The sequence below is a fragment of the Saimiri boliviensis genome, chromosome 19, assembly GCF_048565385.1.
Source record: "Saimiri boliviensis isolate mSaiBol1 chromosome 19, mSaiBol1.pri, whole genome shotgun sequence".
In the NCBI taxonomy this organism is placed as follows: Eukaryota; Metazoa; Chordata; class Mammalia; order Primates; family Cebidae; genus Saimiri; species Saimiri boliviensis.
Window position 1 is genome coordinate 31,562,713 of NC_133467.1, and position 14,828 is coordinate 31,577,540.

The 14,828-nt window shown below is 42.3% G+C and overlaps 1 protein-coding gene across 19 annotated transcripts in view; it reads left to right on the forward strand.

The window, feature by feature from the left end:
• DCAF8 (DDB1 and CUL4 associated factor 8) overlaps nucleotides 1–14,828 on the forward strand; it is a 50,678-nt gene that overhangs the window by 25,095 nt on the left and 10,755 nt on the right. For all 19 annotated transcript variants that reach the window (XM_074389512.1, XM_074389513.1, XM_074389516.1 and 16 more), the window contains 3 exons: nucleotides 135–275; nucleotides 1,618–1,712; nucleotides 8,136–8,246. In XM_074389512.1, coding sequence (XP_074245613.1) covers nucleotides 135–275; nucleotides 1,618–1,712; nucleotides 8,136–8,246 — 347 coding nt within the window. The remainder of the gene's footprint in view (nucleotides 1–134; nucleotides 276–1,617; nucleotides 1,713–8,135; nucleotides 8,247–14,828) is intronic.

Here is a 14,828-nt window from a genome sequence, read left to right on the forward strand (position 1 = left end):
CTAACTGTACAAGAGTAGGAAAGCTAAGTTTCCAGCGTCATGTAAGAAAAGGGGTAAGCTGAGGTCATCATCATATTTTTCATTCTCAAGTTTACCTCTTTAATTTCTTTTGTGTGTCCTTTTTAATACCTCAGGCCAAGTTTCTTCCTAATAGTGGTGATTCCACTCTGGCCATGTGTGCCCGTGACGGGCAAGTTCGGGTAGCAGAACTGTCTGCCACACAGTGTTGCAAGAATACGAAACGTGTGGCCCAGCACAAGGGAGCATCTCACAAGGTAAGTAAGACCTCATTCCAAAGTTTGTGCAATCCAAATCCTCTGTGGTTCACAGCCAGGGTTCTCACTTATCTCTGCCCATTGTGTCACCCTTGTTGTGGTCACATGCTTCACCTCTGTCAGTCCTTAAGATTTGTAGTTAAGAAAGGAGCAAAAGCAGCCACCCTAAACTCCTAGGAAGGCAAGTATTTGAAAGGTCCCTAGATCATGCACTTAACCGTATTTGGCCCCTAGCTAAGCCATAGTTGGTTTGGAGATCTTTGAGGTCTCCTGTGCCCTCTAAACCTTTTATATTCTGTTTTTTTTAGAGTATTTTGACAGTTTCAAGGTGCTAGTGGTTGATACTTAATGTGTGAGAGCGTCAGCCTTCCAGCTTAAACTCTCAGTTCACAAATAGCACTGTTTCTGAAAGCCCTATTTAAAGCTGGGAATACAGGCCAAATAATCATGGTGGCAGCTAATGAGGAGTTAAGAGCTGTCTAGTCTTAATGTAGGTATGGTGCTCTTTTGTGCCATGAAAAGAGGATGGTACTCTCTTCTTAGAAACCCTAAGCAAAGAGCAGGTGGACCTGGAATATACTTCTCTAGCCAAGGTGGCTCAGGATATGTGAAAATTACCCATTTCATTGACTCTTAAGTCTACTCCCAACCCATTAGATAACTAATTTTTATAACTAAGATTTAAGGAATGAAGTTGAGCACCATTTCTCTCTGCACCTAAGGATATGGAATTGATTTTGAGAATGGGTGTGGTAGCTTATGCCTGTAATCCCAGTGCTTTGGGAGGCTGAGGTGGGAGGATTGCTTGAGGCCAGGAATTTGAGACCTGCCTGGGCAATATAGCAAGACCCCATTTGTTAAAAAAAAAAAAAAAAAGGTGAAAAAATCAGCCAGGTGTAGTGCCTTGTACCTGTCCCAGCTACTTGCTTGGGAGGCTGAGGTGGGAGGATCACTTAAGCCTACAAAGTTGAGGCTTCATTGAGCCATGATCATGCCACTGCACTTCAGCCTGGGTGACAAAGTAAGACCCTGGCTGGAAAAAAAGAAAATGAATTCTAATGGCTGATGTTTTTCTTTGCTATCTCTGTTCATATCCCTTGGGGACTTAGTTGAAATAGCAAGTCACCTGTCCTTTGAATAAACAAAGCTATAAATAATTTACATAGAACAAGAGTAAGTGGCTTAAGTTGTCTCCTTTCCTGGGATTTTATGACAAAAAGGTAGACATTTCTCTTATTGGGACATGTTAAGTGCAGCCCTTTCTAAAGTTATAGGAATGAACTAGATGACCTCTAATTCTAATATTTAGAAATCTCATGTTTTTCCTTTTTTTTTTCTTCAGTTGGCTCTGGAACCAGATTCTCCCTGTACATTCTTATCTGCAGGTGAAGATGCAGTTGTATTCACCATTGACCTGAGACAAGACCGCCCAGCTTCGTAAGTGTAGTAGTAACATCTTTACAAAACTGTATCTCTTAGCCTTGAACATATTCCATGTGTCTTGGTAATGCCTAACTCTCTGGTTCATCAGAATAGTGCCTTTGTGCCTATGGTAAGAGATAGTTTAATGTTAAAAGAATCCCTTACTTTGTCTCTTTACAGCAGTGAAATACTATTCAGTCTACCTTCATTTCTCAGTTTAGTTATTACATGTGGCCTTTAATAATTTGATGATATTCTGCTCTTTATTCACTTGGATGTCATTCATCTTACCCACAGAAAGCATATTATTTCACAAACTCATGTAGAGATATGGCCTTGTAAATTTTATTTTATTTTATTTTTTTTTTTTTTGAGACAGAGTTTTGCTCTTGTTACCCAGGCTGGAGTGCAATGGCACGATCTCGGCTCACCGCAACCTCTGCCTCCTGGGTTCAGGCAATTCTCCTGCCTCAGCCTCCTAAGTAGCTGGGATTACAGGCACGTGCCACCATGCCCAGCTAATTTTTTGTATTTTTAGTAGAGACAGGGTTTCACCATGTTGACCAGGATGGTCTCGATCTTTTGACCTCGTGATCCACCCGCCTTGGCCTCCCAAAGTGCTGGGATTACAGGCTTGAGCCACCGTGCCCGGCTGTAAATTTTAAATTTAGTTATTTATAGAAACATACAAACAAACGATCAATTTTGGACAAAAATATTGGTAGCTGTAGTTGTGTTCTGTTTTACCACAGTTCATTTGTATGTAAATTTGAGACTCATAGGTAAATGTTATCTTTTTTTTTTTTTTTTTTTTTTTTTGAGACGGAGTTTCGCTCTTGTTACCCAGGCTGGAGTGCAATGGCACGATCTTGGCTCAGCGCAACCTCCGCCTCCTGGGTTCAGGCAATTCTCCTGCCTCAGCCTCCCCAGTAGCTGGGACTACAGGCGTGCACCACCATGCCCAGCTAATTTTTGTATTTTTAGTAGACGGGGTTTCACCATGTTGACCAGGATGGTCTCGATCTCTCGACCTCGTGATCCATCCGCCTCGGCCTCCCAAAGTGCTGGGATTACAGGCGTGAGCCACTGCGCCCGGCAATGTTATCCCTTTTTAACTTTGTGATATCATAGAAAAACACAGGCCGGGTGCGGTGGCTCAAGCCTGTAATCCCAGCACTTTGGGAGGCCGAGGTGGGTGGATCACGAGGTCAAGAGATCGAGACCATCCTGGTCAGCATGGTGAAACCCCGTCTCTACTAACAATACAAAAAATTAGCTGGGCATGGTGGCGCGTGCCTGTAATCCCAGCTACTCAGGAGGCTGAGGCAGGAGAATTGCCTGAACCCAGGAGGCGGAGGTTGCACTGAGCCGAGATCGCGCCATTGCACTCCAGCCTGGGTAACAAGAGCGAAACTCTGTCTCAAAAAAAAAAAAAAGAAAAAGAAAAACACAGCATCTTGTTTGGATCCAAGTGGACCCAGGTCAAATCTCAACGAAGGCACTGCTAGTTATGACTTACGTAACCTTCTGAACTTCAGTTTCTTCAGTCTTACTGTGGGCATACTTTTTCCGTCCCTCCTGCCTGCCTTCTCTTGGGGTTTCTGTGAGGACTTATATATATAAATATATATATGTTTGTATCAATTTCAGCCATGGTGTTAGGCATTATGCTGAGGCATCGAATATATATATAACGCCATGGCTGAAACTGATTAAGATGTAGCTAATAATTAGAATTATTTTAGTTTTAGTTTTTCATTTTTATTTTCTTTTTTTTTTTTGAGATGGAGTTCGCTCTCGTTACCCAGGCTGGAGTGCAATGGCACGATCTCGGCTCCCTGCAACCTCCGCCTCCTGGGTTCAGGCAATTCTCCTGCCTCAGCCTCCCAGGTAGTTGGGATTACAGGCACACGCCACCATGCCCAGCTAATACTTTGTATTTTTAGTAAAGGTGAGGTTTCACCATGTTGGCCAGGCTGGTCTTGAACTCCTGACCTCAGGTGATCCACCTGCCTCAGCCTCCCAACGTGCTGGGATTACAGGAGTTGATGTAATCTAACTTTATAGCTTTGTAGTTAGAGAACTAACTTTGTAGTTCTCTAACTTTGAGGAAAACATTTAATCTTTTGAACTGCATGATGTTTGTTATTTCCAGTTCTAAAGTTCCAGGGTTCTGTGATGATAATGGAAGATTAGCAAGTTTTTTATAGGACAGGGGAAGGCAAAAAAGCAAAAAATGATAAGTTTATTTAATCTGCTGTGTTAGAGAGTTGTGAAACAGCATGAGTTCCTACCTTGTGGATCAGGTTCACAGGGAAACTATTGTTAGGCCACCAGGAATTGGGAATCTGGTTCAAGTAATGAAGAGAGTGAATGACTTTGGCAGATTATTGAATTTAGAATGAAATTACATAGGTAGAAAATCTGTCCAGGTGTGGTGGCTCAAGCCTGTAATCCCAGCACTTTGGGAGGCCGAGGCGGATGGATCACGAGGTCAAGAGATCGAGACCATCCTGGTCAACATGGTGAAACCCCGTCTCTACTAAAAATACAAAAAATTAGCTGGGCATGGTGGTGTGTGCCTGTAATCCCAGCTATTCAGGAGGCTGAGGCAGGAGAATTGCCTGAACCCAGGAGGCGGAGGTTGTGGTGAGCCGAGATCGCGCCATTGCACTCCAGCCTGGGTAACGAGCGAAACTCCTCCTCAAAAAAAAAAAAAAAAGAAAAAAAAGAAAATCTGGCTGAGAGTTAACCGTGAATCTGAACATATGCAATGTTAGGTGGAATAGAATCTAAAGAGGGGAACAAGGAGAAAATGAAGATTAGAAGGAGGCCCAAATCTAGATTTGAGTAATAAAGACAGCGAGTCTTTAAAGTTTTTGTTGTAAGAGTTAAAGTAGTGTTACAGGCTGGAATGGGGTGAAAGGCTAAACATTTGCTTATGTCAGAGGCATTTTTTTTTCTTTTTTTTTTCTTCTGTTTGTTTCTGTCAGAGGCTTTTTTTTTGAGGTGGAGTCTCACTCTGTCACCCAGGCTGGAATGCAGTGGCATGATCTTCTCAGAGGCATTTTTGTGTGAAGTTGGCATTGGGGAGTTTTTCTCTTGTATATATATGATAATTGCCGAATCTGGCTAACATCTTAGGAAACTAACATCTTAGGAATAGAGGTTGATTTGAAACTATAGATGGAATATTCCTTCAGCGCCAGTGGAAGCCAGTTTGAGGTATTCTCCAAAGAAATCTTTTGGTCTAATCTGTAATTATTTTTCCCTTTTTGCTGGGACATACATGCTCATTAATTTTAAGGCAAAATTGGTGAATTTGTTTCATGTGGTTTCCTCTAATGTGAACATTTTTTCCTCCTTTTGCCATTATAATCATTTTTATAGGACCTCTGCATGTCCCCTGCAGAGCTCAAGGTACTCTGCATTTACCCATCAGGAGAGTTTGTTTTATGGAATTATGTTGAGGCATAGAAAGATTGAGCTCTTCATTAGGATTACATAACTGTAGAGCCAGTTCTTCATAATCTGTTCCTTAGTTTCTTCATTTTGCTTCTACCTGGTAACTTTAGTATTTGTTAGACCCTGTGCTTCTGAAATTTCAAATTGCTGAGGAAATGAGATAGTCCTGTGGGAAGGAGTAGCATCAGCTCATACTCTCTTTCCCTGTCTAAAACTCGTATTAGAGCTTTCTCTTAGTTTTGTCTCTGAAGCTGTCATTCTTTTGACAGGTTTTCTGCCTTGTGTTTTTGAGGTGTGTATGTGTTGGGGGATGGAGGTTTTCCCTAATGACATTCATAATCAGTGACCTCTGTGTTTTTTATTTTTATTTTTTAATTTCAAAATAAATAGAGCTGGGATCTGTGTTGCTTAGGCTGGTCTCGAACTCTTAGGCTCAAACAATCCTCCCACCTGAGCCTCCCAAAGTGCTGGGATTATAGGCATGAGGCACTGCATCTGGTCTTCTGTATTCATTCGTTCATTTCATTTATTTGAGACGCAGTTTCACTCTTGTTGCCCAAGCTGGAGTGCAATGGCGTGATCTTGGCTCACTGCAACCTCTGCCCCCCAAGTTGAAGCAATTCTTTCTCAGCCTCCCGAGTAGCTGGGATTACAGGCGTACACCACCAAAGCCCAGCTAATTTTTTGTATTTTTAGTACAAATGGGGTTTCACCATGTTAGCCAGGGTAGTCTCAAACTGCTGGCCTCAGGTGATCCACCCTCTTCGGCCTCCTGAAGTACTGGGATTCCAGGGGTGAGTCACTGCGCCTGGCCTGTATTCATTTAATGAAAAGCTGCAGAGATATGAAGTCAAAAAAAATCTCCACTTTACCTAGAACAGTTCTAGGCTGAAGTGACTTTGACTATTCAGAAAGGATGCTAAAATCATTTCTTTACAAAGAAACTTGTTGTCATGGTTGTTTCTTTCTGTTCCCATAGCATCAGAAATAAATAAAACCTTAGACTTGAAAGCTAAAACCAAGCCTCTTCCTATAGTTTCTTGAAGTCTTGTAAATTTACCAATCTTCATTATGTCATGTTTGACTGGTTGAATGGCTTAGATCTGAGAATATTCATCATGCTACCCTTAACCTGGAACAAGTTGTGGCTGTTTAGCCAGATTTTTCTGGATTTCTTCAGTGAAAATTTATCAGTTTTCAGTGTGCATATTTTCAGCTGGGTTTTTAATTTTTTTACTTTCTGAGACAGGGTCTCATTCTGTCATCTAAGCTGAAGTACAGTGGCAACATCATGGCTCACTGCAGCCTCAATCTCCTGGGCTCAGGCAATCCTCACACCTCATCCTCCTAAGCAGCTGGGACTACAGGTGCATGCTACCACACCCAGCTAATTTTTTATTTTTTATAATAATTTTTTATAGAGATGGGGTCTTGCTGTGTTGCCCAGGGTGCTCTCGAACTGCCAGCCTCAAAGTGCTGGGATTATAGGCATGAGCCACTGTGCCTGGCTTAAGTTGGGTTTTAAGTGACTTTTTTTTTGTTTTGTTTTTTGAAACAGACTCTTGCTCTGTTGTGCAGGCTGGCATACAGTGGCGCGATCTCTGCTCACTGCAACGTCTACCTCTCAGGCTCAAGTGATTCTCCTGCCTCAGCTTCTGGAGTAGCTGGGATTACAGGCACATGCCACCACACCTGGCTAATTTTTGTATTTTCAGTAGAGATGGGGTCTCGCCATGCTGGGCAGGCTGGTCTCAAACTCCTAGGGTCATGTGACCCACCCTTCTCAGCCTCCCAAAGTGTTGAGATTACAGGGATGAGCCACCATGCCTGGCCTAAAGTGACATTTTAATGGAATCCGAGAGATAGACTCTGACTTTAAGGTCTTTCTTAGCCTACTGTTTCTGTGATTCTTCCTCCACTTCTCTCCTTGTTTCCAGCTGATTGGGAAGGTGTATTTATTTTTTTAATTGCATTTTAGGTTTTGGGGTACAGGGAAGATGTATTTATACATAAAGGGTAGGAAGGTATGGGTAGTGTTATCTGATTAATGACTGGCTGTTACTGTGTTGGACTCCAGCTAAACAGGCTTCCTGAAGAGCAGTACATTCATATACCTTTAGTTGATGCTACTTTTTTTTTTTTTTTTTTTTTTTTTTGAGATGGAGTCTAGCCCTGTAGCCCAGGCTGAAGTGCAGTGGCGCCATCTCAGCTCACTACAACCTCTGCCTCCCGGGTCCTGATTCAAGCAATTCTCCTACTTCAGGCTCCCAAGTAGCTAGGATTACAGACATCAACCACCATGCCCAGCTAATTTTTGTATTTTTCTTTTTTTAGTAGAGACATGGTTTCACCATGTTGGCCAGTCTGGTCTTAAACTACCTGTCTGCTGCAGCTGGAATTACAGGCTTTAGCCACTGTGCCCGGCCTACCTTATGCTTCTTAAGGAACACTAGAAAGTGACTTCACTGGCCAGGCACGGTGGCTGACGCCTGTAATCCCAGCACTTTGGGAGGCCAAGGCGGGTGGATCATAAGGTCAAGAGATCGAGATCATCCTGGTCAACATGGTGAAACCCCCTCTCTACTAAAAATACAAAAAATTAGCTGGGCATGGTGGCGCGTGCCTATAATCCCAGCTACTCAGGAGGCTGAGGCAGGAGAGTTGCCTGAACCCAGGAGGAGGAGGTTGCGGTGAGCCAAGATCGTGCCATTGCACTCCAGCCTGGGTAACAAGAGCGAAACTCCGTCTCAAAAAAAAAAAAAAAAGTGACTTCACTGCATGTTTTTCTTCCTTAATCCCAAAAGTCATATAATAAATGTATGCGCTTTTTTCCTGTTAAAACAACACTTCTTTCTTTCCAAATGAGAGTCTCTTTGGTTTCTTATTAGCCATGTTACTCTCTTGGCTCTCCCTTGCCATGACCATCTGGATCTTTTTGGAGGAAATAACTTTCTGTGCTTTTTACTCTTAAAGGAAACTGGTGGTGACAAAAGAGAAAGAGAAGAAAGTGGGGCTGTATACAATCTATGTGAATCCTGCCAATACCCACCAGTTTGCAGTGGGCGGACGAGATCAGTTTGTAAGGTGAGTTTGTGGCTCTTTTGTCTCTTTTACAGTTTATAAGACTAATGCATTATATATTACCAGATGCTCCTTTATGGAGAGTTATGAATTTTCTAGGAATCCATTAACTACTATCTTGAATTTTTTACCATTTTCCAAACGTCTTATGTGCCTTTTGAGATATTCTATTCTCTAATTAACAGTCTCTGAGGGATGGCTTTACATATTTTAGAGATTATCCAGTTTTAAAGAACTTAGATTATGGTCAGGTGCAGTGGCTCACACCTGTAATCTCAGCACTTTGGAAGGCAATGGCGGCCAGATCATGAGGTCAGGAGTTCAAGCCAGCCTGGCCAATATGGCGAAACCCCGTCTCTACTAAAAATACAGAAATTAGTTGACGTAGTGGTACATGCCTGTAGTCCCAGCTACTCAGGAGGTTGAGGCAGGAGGATCACTTGAGCTCAGGAGGCAAAGGTTGCAATGAGCCAAGATCGTGCCACTGCACTCCAGCCTGAATGACAGAGCAAGATTCTCTCTCTCTCTCTCCAAAAAAAAAAAAAAGAAGTTAGATAAATTGACCAAGGTCTTCACATAGCAGTTAAGGCATAAATTTAGGTTTACCAGCAAGTACTGTATTAGTAAATAATCTTCACTATTTTCATACATAAATAAACATGCACTAGAAATTTTAAATACTGGTTTTCAATTCAGAAATAGTTTGACTTGGGAGCATTTAGTGTGAACTGAGGGTTTTTTGGCTTTTGCTGTCCTGAGCTACCACTTTTCTTTATCCATAGTGATATCTTTGTTACTGTGAACACCTTTTGTTAACACTGTTTCTTGAGAAACATGACCTAAGGGAAACAGATACTGTGGATTCAACCTTCATATGTATTAGTTAATTTCCTCTGACCCTTAGTAATAAGCTGTATCCATCCCTATCCGGTTGGCCTATTTTAACAGTGTTTCTTTGGGATCATCAGTTTGAAAGGAGGAGAGAGGGACAAGATCACTAAAAAAATGAATGACTTTTTGCTTTCCTAATGGTAAGTGAAAAGCATCATCTTCCTTTTGAAATGAGAGCACATTTTATAGCTGTATTTCCAGATACGTTTTATTAATAATCATCATGCGGAATAGGGTAAATTTATAGAAAATACATGAGAGATGACTTTACCTTGTTTAAGAATCCTTGACAAAACCATGTTTCTTTCTTCCTCTATTCCCATGCCTTCAAAATTGGTTTCCTCTAGTCACCAACAGTCCTCAAATATGTTGCAATAGATTGTTTTCTTTTTAGATAAGAAGCTGTTGATCAAAAAGTCTTGTAGTTGTACACATTTTCAGTTGCTACCTCCTCCAAGTTGAGCATTCACTGAAATTTCTAATTGGGAGTTCCTACTTAGAGTTCCAAATTACTTGAAAAGTCTGTCTCTAGTGAATTCCACCACTAGGACCAAGATGTTTGGAGGGGAATGTAGGAGTTTCCTGTACTGAGAAATGTAGTTCCTAATGTTTTGACCCAAAGCTGATACTTTCTCAGGGTTAGAGTGTGGCTTAGAATTTTAGCATTTCAACACAAGGAGAAATCAAATCTGTCTCTTATCAGCCTCATATCCTCTATTGGCTATTTACTTGGCGGAAGTTATGTAAAAAAAAAAAAAGTGGGTTTTTTTTTTTTTTTTTTTTTTTTTTTTTAAGACAGAGTCTCACTTTGTTGCCTAGGCTGGAGTGTACTGGCTCCATGGCAGCTCACTGCAACTTCTGCCTCCCGGGTTCAAGCAGTCCTCATGCTTCAGCTTCCCAAGTAGCTGGGATTACAGGCATATGCCACCGTGCCTCGCTATTTCTGTATTTTTAGTAGAGATGGAGTTTCGCCATGTTGGCCAAGCTGGTCTCAAATTCCTGTCTTAAGTGATCCGCCTGCCTCAGCCTCCCAAAGTGCTGGGATTACAGTCGTAAGCCACCACGCTTGGCTACTTAAAGATTTTGAGGCACACCAATCCTACGTGAACAGGTAGCCCTTTGAGCACTCCAGCTCTTCTCTGACATTAGGTTACACTCAACTTCTCTGGCACCTCTTCTGTTCAGCCAACCGAATGTTTTGAGGTTTCTCCTTTCTTATTCTTTCTTTGAAAGAACCTGAACAGCTCACCTTCTGGTATAAATTTGAAAACATTTGTGCTGAATATTTTATATCATAACACCATTAACTTTTACTCCTAGCCTAAAGGAATTACTTCAAGGGAATACAGAGAAATAGCTTACTTATCTTCATTTGCATCATTAATACTGAATTTTAGTTTAGGGTTATTAAGTATTTAAGGGACGCTCTAGGGATACATGCTTTTTGGCCTGTGCCGAAAAAAAAAAAAAAGTAGGCGGTATAGGTGTGAGTCCCTACTACACCAGCTAAGCTAAGCTAATTTCTGCTTAGCTTAGTTTTAAGAATTTATAGGAGTAAAAAACGCTGGGCATGGTGGCTCACGCCTGTAATCCAGGCACTTTGGAGGCCAAGGCGGGTGGATCACCTGAGGTTGGGAGTTCAAGACCAGCCTGACCAACATGGTGAAACCCCGTCTTTTAAAAAACATTAATTAATTAATTAATTTTAAAAAATAAATAAGGAGTAAAAAAAGGAGAATATATCAGATGAATCCTTTAGTGGTAGATTTGGCAGTTTGATTGGCTGACATGAAAATTTATTGTTAAAGGATTAGATATAGGCCCTGATTTATGAAGCACAGTCAGTAAATCATCTCTTCACTCTCCGGTTTTTTTGTTTTTGTTTTTTGGGGGGTTTTTTTGAGATGGAGTTTCACTCTTGTTGCCCAGGCTGGAGTGCAATGGCATGATCTCGACTCACCGCAACCTCCGCCTCCTGGGTTCAAGCGATTCTTCTGTGTCAGCCTCCTGAGTAACTGGGATTACAGGCATCTGCCACTATGCCTGGCTAATATTTGTATTTTTTACTCGAGACAGGGTTTCTCCATTTTGGCCAGGCTGGTCTTGAACTCCCGACCTCAGGTGATCTGCCCACTTCAGCCTCCCAAAGTGCTGGGATTACAAGTGTGAGCCACTGCACCTGGCCACTCACCAGTTTTTAAGCCAAAATCAGCAACACTGAGAGAACATTAGATTAAAGGCTGGTACAAAAGAGAGACTTAGGTTAACAAGTTAGTGGGCGCCTGAAGGCATGTGGGAAGAAATGTGGTAAAGGTGTGGAGAGGATGCTAAAACTATTCCTTACATCACTTGAAATTAGGGGGCTTGGTGTGGTGGCTCATGACTATAAAACTAGAGCACTTTGGGAGGCCACAAAGCTGGAGGACAGCTTGAGGCCAGGAGTTCAAGACCAGCCTAGGCAATAGAGCAAGACCATGTCTACCAAAAGAAAATTCAAGAAAAAATTTTAGGTTGGGCGTAGTGGCTCACTCCTTTAATCCCAACATTTTGCGAGGCCGAAGCAGGCAGATCACGAGGTCAGGAGTTCGAGACCAGCCTGGCCAATATGGTGAAACCCCACCTCTACTAAAAATACACAAATTAGCCAGGCATGGTGGTACACGCCTGTAGTTCCAGCTACTTGGGAGGCTGAGGCAGAAGAATCGCTTGAACCCGGGAGGCAGAGATTGCAGTGAGCCAAGATCACTCCACTGCATTCCAGCCTGGGCAACAGTGAGACTTTGTCTCAGAAAATAATAATTTTTTTTTTTTTTTTTTGAGATGGAGTTTCGCCCTTGTTACCCAGGCTGGAGTGCAATGGCGCGATCTCAGCTCACCGCAACCTCCGCCTCCTGGTCTCAGGCAATTCTCCTGCCTCAGCCTCCTGAGTAGCTGGGATTACAGGCACGTGCCACCATGCCCAGCTAATTTTTTGCACTTTTAGTAGAGACAGGGTTTCACCATGTTGACCAGGATGGTCTCGATCTCTCGACCTCGTGATCCACCCACCTCGGCCTCCCAAAGTGCTGGGATTACAGGCTTGAGCCACCGCGCCTGGCAATAATAATTTTTAATAAATTAAATACCACCAGGTGTGGTGGTATGCTCCTGTAGTCCCAACTATTTGGGAGGCAGAAGTAGGAGGATCTCTTGAGCCAGGAGTTTGAGGCTGCAGTGACCTGTGATTGCACCACTGCACTCCATCTTGGATGACAGAGTCTCAAAGAAAATAAATAAGTAGGCCGGGTGCAGTGGCTTACGCCTGTAATCTCAGCACTTCAGGAGGCCAAGGTGGGCAGATCACAAGGTCAAGAGATCGAGACCATCCTGGCCAACAAGGTGAAACCCCGGCTCTACTAAAAATACAAAAATTAGCTGGGTGTGGTGGCATGTGCCTGTGGTCCCAGCTACTTGGGAGGCTGAGGCAGAAGAATCACTTGAACCCAAGAGGCAGAGGTTGCCATGAGCCGAGATTGCACCACTGCACTCCAGCCTGGCGACAGGCTGGACAGCAAGACTCTATCTCAAAAAAAAAAAAGGAAAAGAAAATAAATAAGTGAAAATAAAGTAAAATATAAACTGTCAAGGGCGGTTCAGAAAATAGTGGGAAAGTTTGTATTAATCTTTCTATGACTACTGTCTATCACAGGGCTTGACAAACTGTACTGCTTGTTTTTATAAATAAAGTTTTATTGGAACACAGCCATGCGTTCCTTTGCATGTTGTTTGTAGCCACTTTGATGCTATAGTAGTAGAATTCGGTAGTTATAATAGAGATTAAATGATTTGCCAGTTTACCAGCTTAAAACATTTACTATCTTGTCCTTTAAGAAAAAGTTTGTCAAACCCTGTTGTAGCATCATATGTAGAATATATTAGGTTATTAATAAATAGTTGGGGTGTAGTGACTCAGGCCTGTAATCCCAGCACTTTGGGAGGCTGAGGCAGGAGGATCTCTTGAGGCCAGGAGTTTGAGACCCCACTAGGCAGATGCTGTCTCCACAGAAAATAAAAATAGTAGCTCAGCATGGGGATGTGCACCTGGAGTCCCAGCTACTTAGGAGGTTGAGGTAGGATGGTCATTTGAGCCAGTGAGGTGAAGGCTTAAGTCATCAGTAATCTTAACTGCCAAAGCCAACAAGATACTTTTCAAGTCTTTTTCTCTACTCCTGACATTGTTTATTACTCCTTCCCTGAAACACCTTCTCTCCTTGATGATGTCCAGCCACACCTCCGTGTTGTCCATGGGTTTGTCTTCCTTTGTCCACCCATTAAATGCTGATGTTCTCTAGTAGCTCTGTGTTCAGCTCTCATCTTAATTTATACTAGAGAATTTTAACTTGAAGTACAAGTATTATGTGACCCTCCAGAAAGGGTGTTTATGTGCATTTTTCTGGGGAAAAGGGACTATAGTTTTCATTACATTCTGAAAGAGGCCAGAGATTCTAAAGGGGGAAGGGAAGATCCTTTCTATTTTCCATTGGAGATCTAATTCCAATGCTTTAACTACCAGCTATACATGGATATATGACTTAACATCTGTCTCCAAACTACGCTTTTTCTGAGTTCTAGACTTAAACCTACTTGACAAATGTATATAATTAACTGACAACTTCAACCAGAGAAGTCTCAGTGGTGAGCTGAGGACCAAAACCAGATTAGGATGGGCTGAGAAGTGAATAGGAAGTAAGGAAGTGGAAATACTGAATGTTGATCATTCTTTTCAGTAATATGATTGTAAGGGGAAGGAGGAAGAAAAGCAATAGTAGGAAAGGACAGTCAGTAGAAGGATTTTTAGAAAGTGGCCAGATGGTGATGAGGAAGAGGTTGAGAAATGAGCTGACCATCAAACAAGGTCCCCGGAAGGATGAAATGAAGAACATTTGTTGAGAGGCTCTGAGATTGGAGGAGACTGGATGAAGACAGATACTGGATCTGTCTTGTTCATCACTGTATTTCTAGCACCTAGCATAATATTTGATGCATAATATACGTGTCATAAATATTTGAATTTAAAGCTTGCCTTAGAGGAAGGAACATGAAGGTAGTGTGCTTGATAAGAATGAGGTAAGGAAAGGGAGTCTTGAGGATATAGGTGGTGGTTTGTAATAATTACTGTGGTATATGAGAAGGAGAACAGGCCAAGTAAGGTTTCAAGAAGGGATTACAGACCCACTGACTTACCTTAAGTTTGGTTTCTGCTTGTGAGTAACCCTTTTCAGTAGGTAACACACACATAAAAAGCTCTATACTAATGTTGCTTCAGTGAAAATTAGCAGTATGTGATTTAAAACTTGAGAGAGATAAACCACTTCAACCTGACAGAATTGAGGATTGCCACTTAAAATGGGAAATACATCAATGAAGGATTTAGGGTTTGATGCCAGGTGTAGTGCTTCACGCCTGTAATGTTAGCACTTTGGGAGGCCGAGGCAGGCGGATCCCTTGGGGCCAGGAGTTCAAGACCAGTCTGGCTAACATGGTGAAACCCTGTCTCTACTAAAAATACAAAAATTACCCAGACATGGTGGCGTGTGCCCGTAGTCCCAGCTACACAGGAGGCTGAGGCGGAAAATCACTTAAACCCATGAGGTGGAGGTTGCAGTGAGTCTGGGTGACAGAGCGAGACCCTGTCTCAAAAAAAAAAAAAAGAGA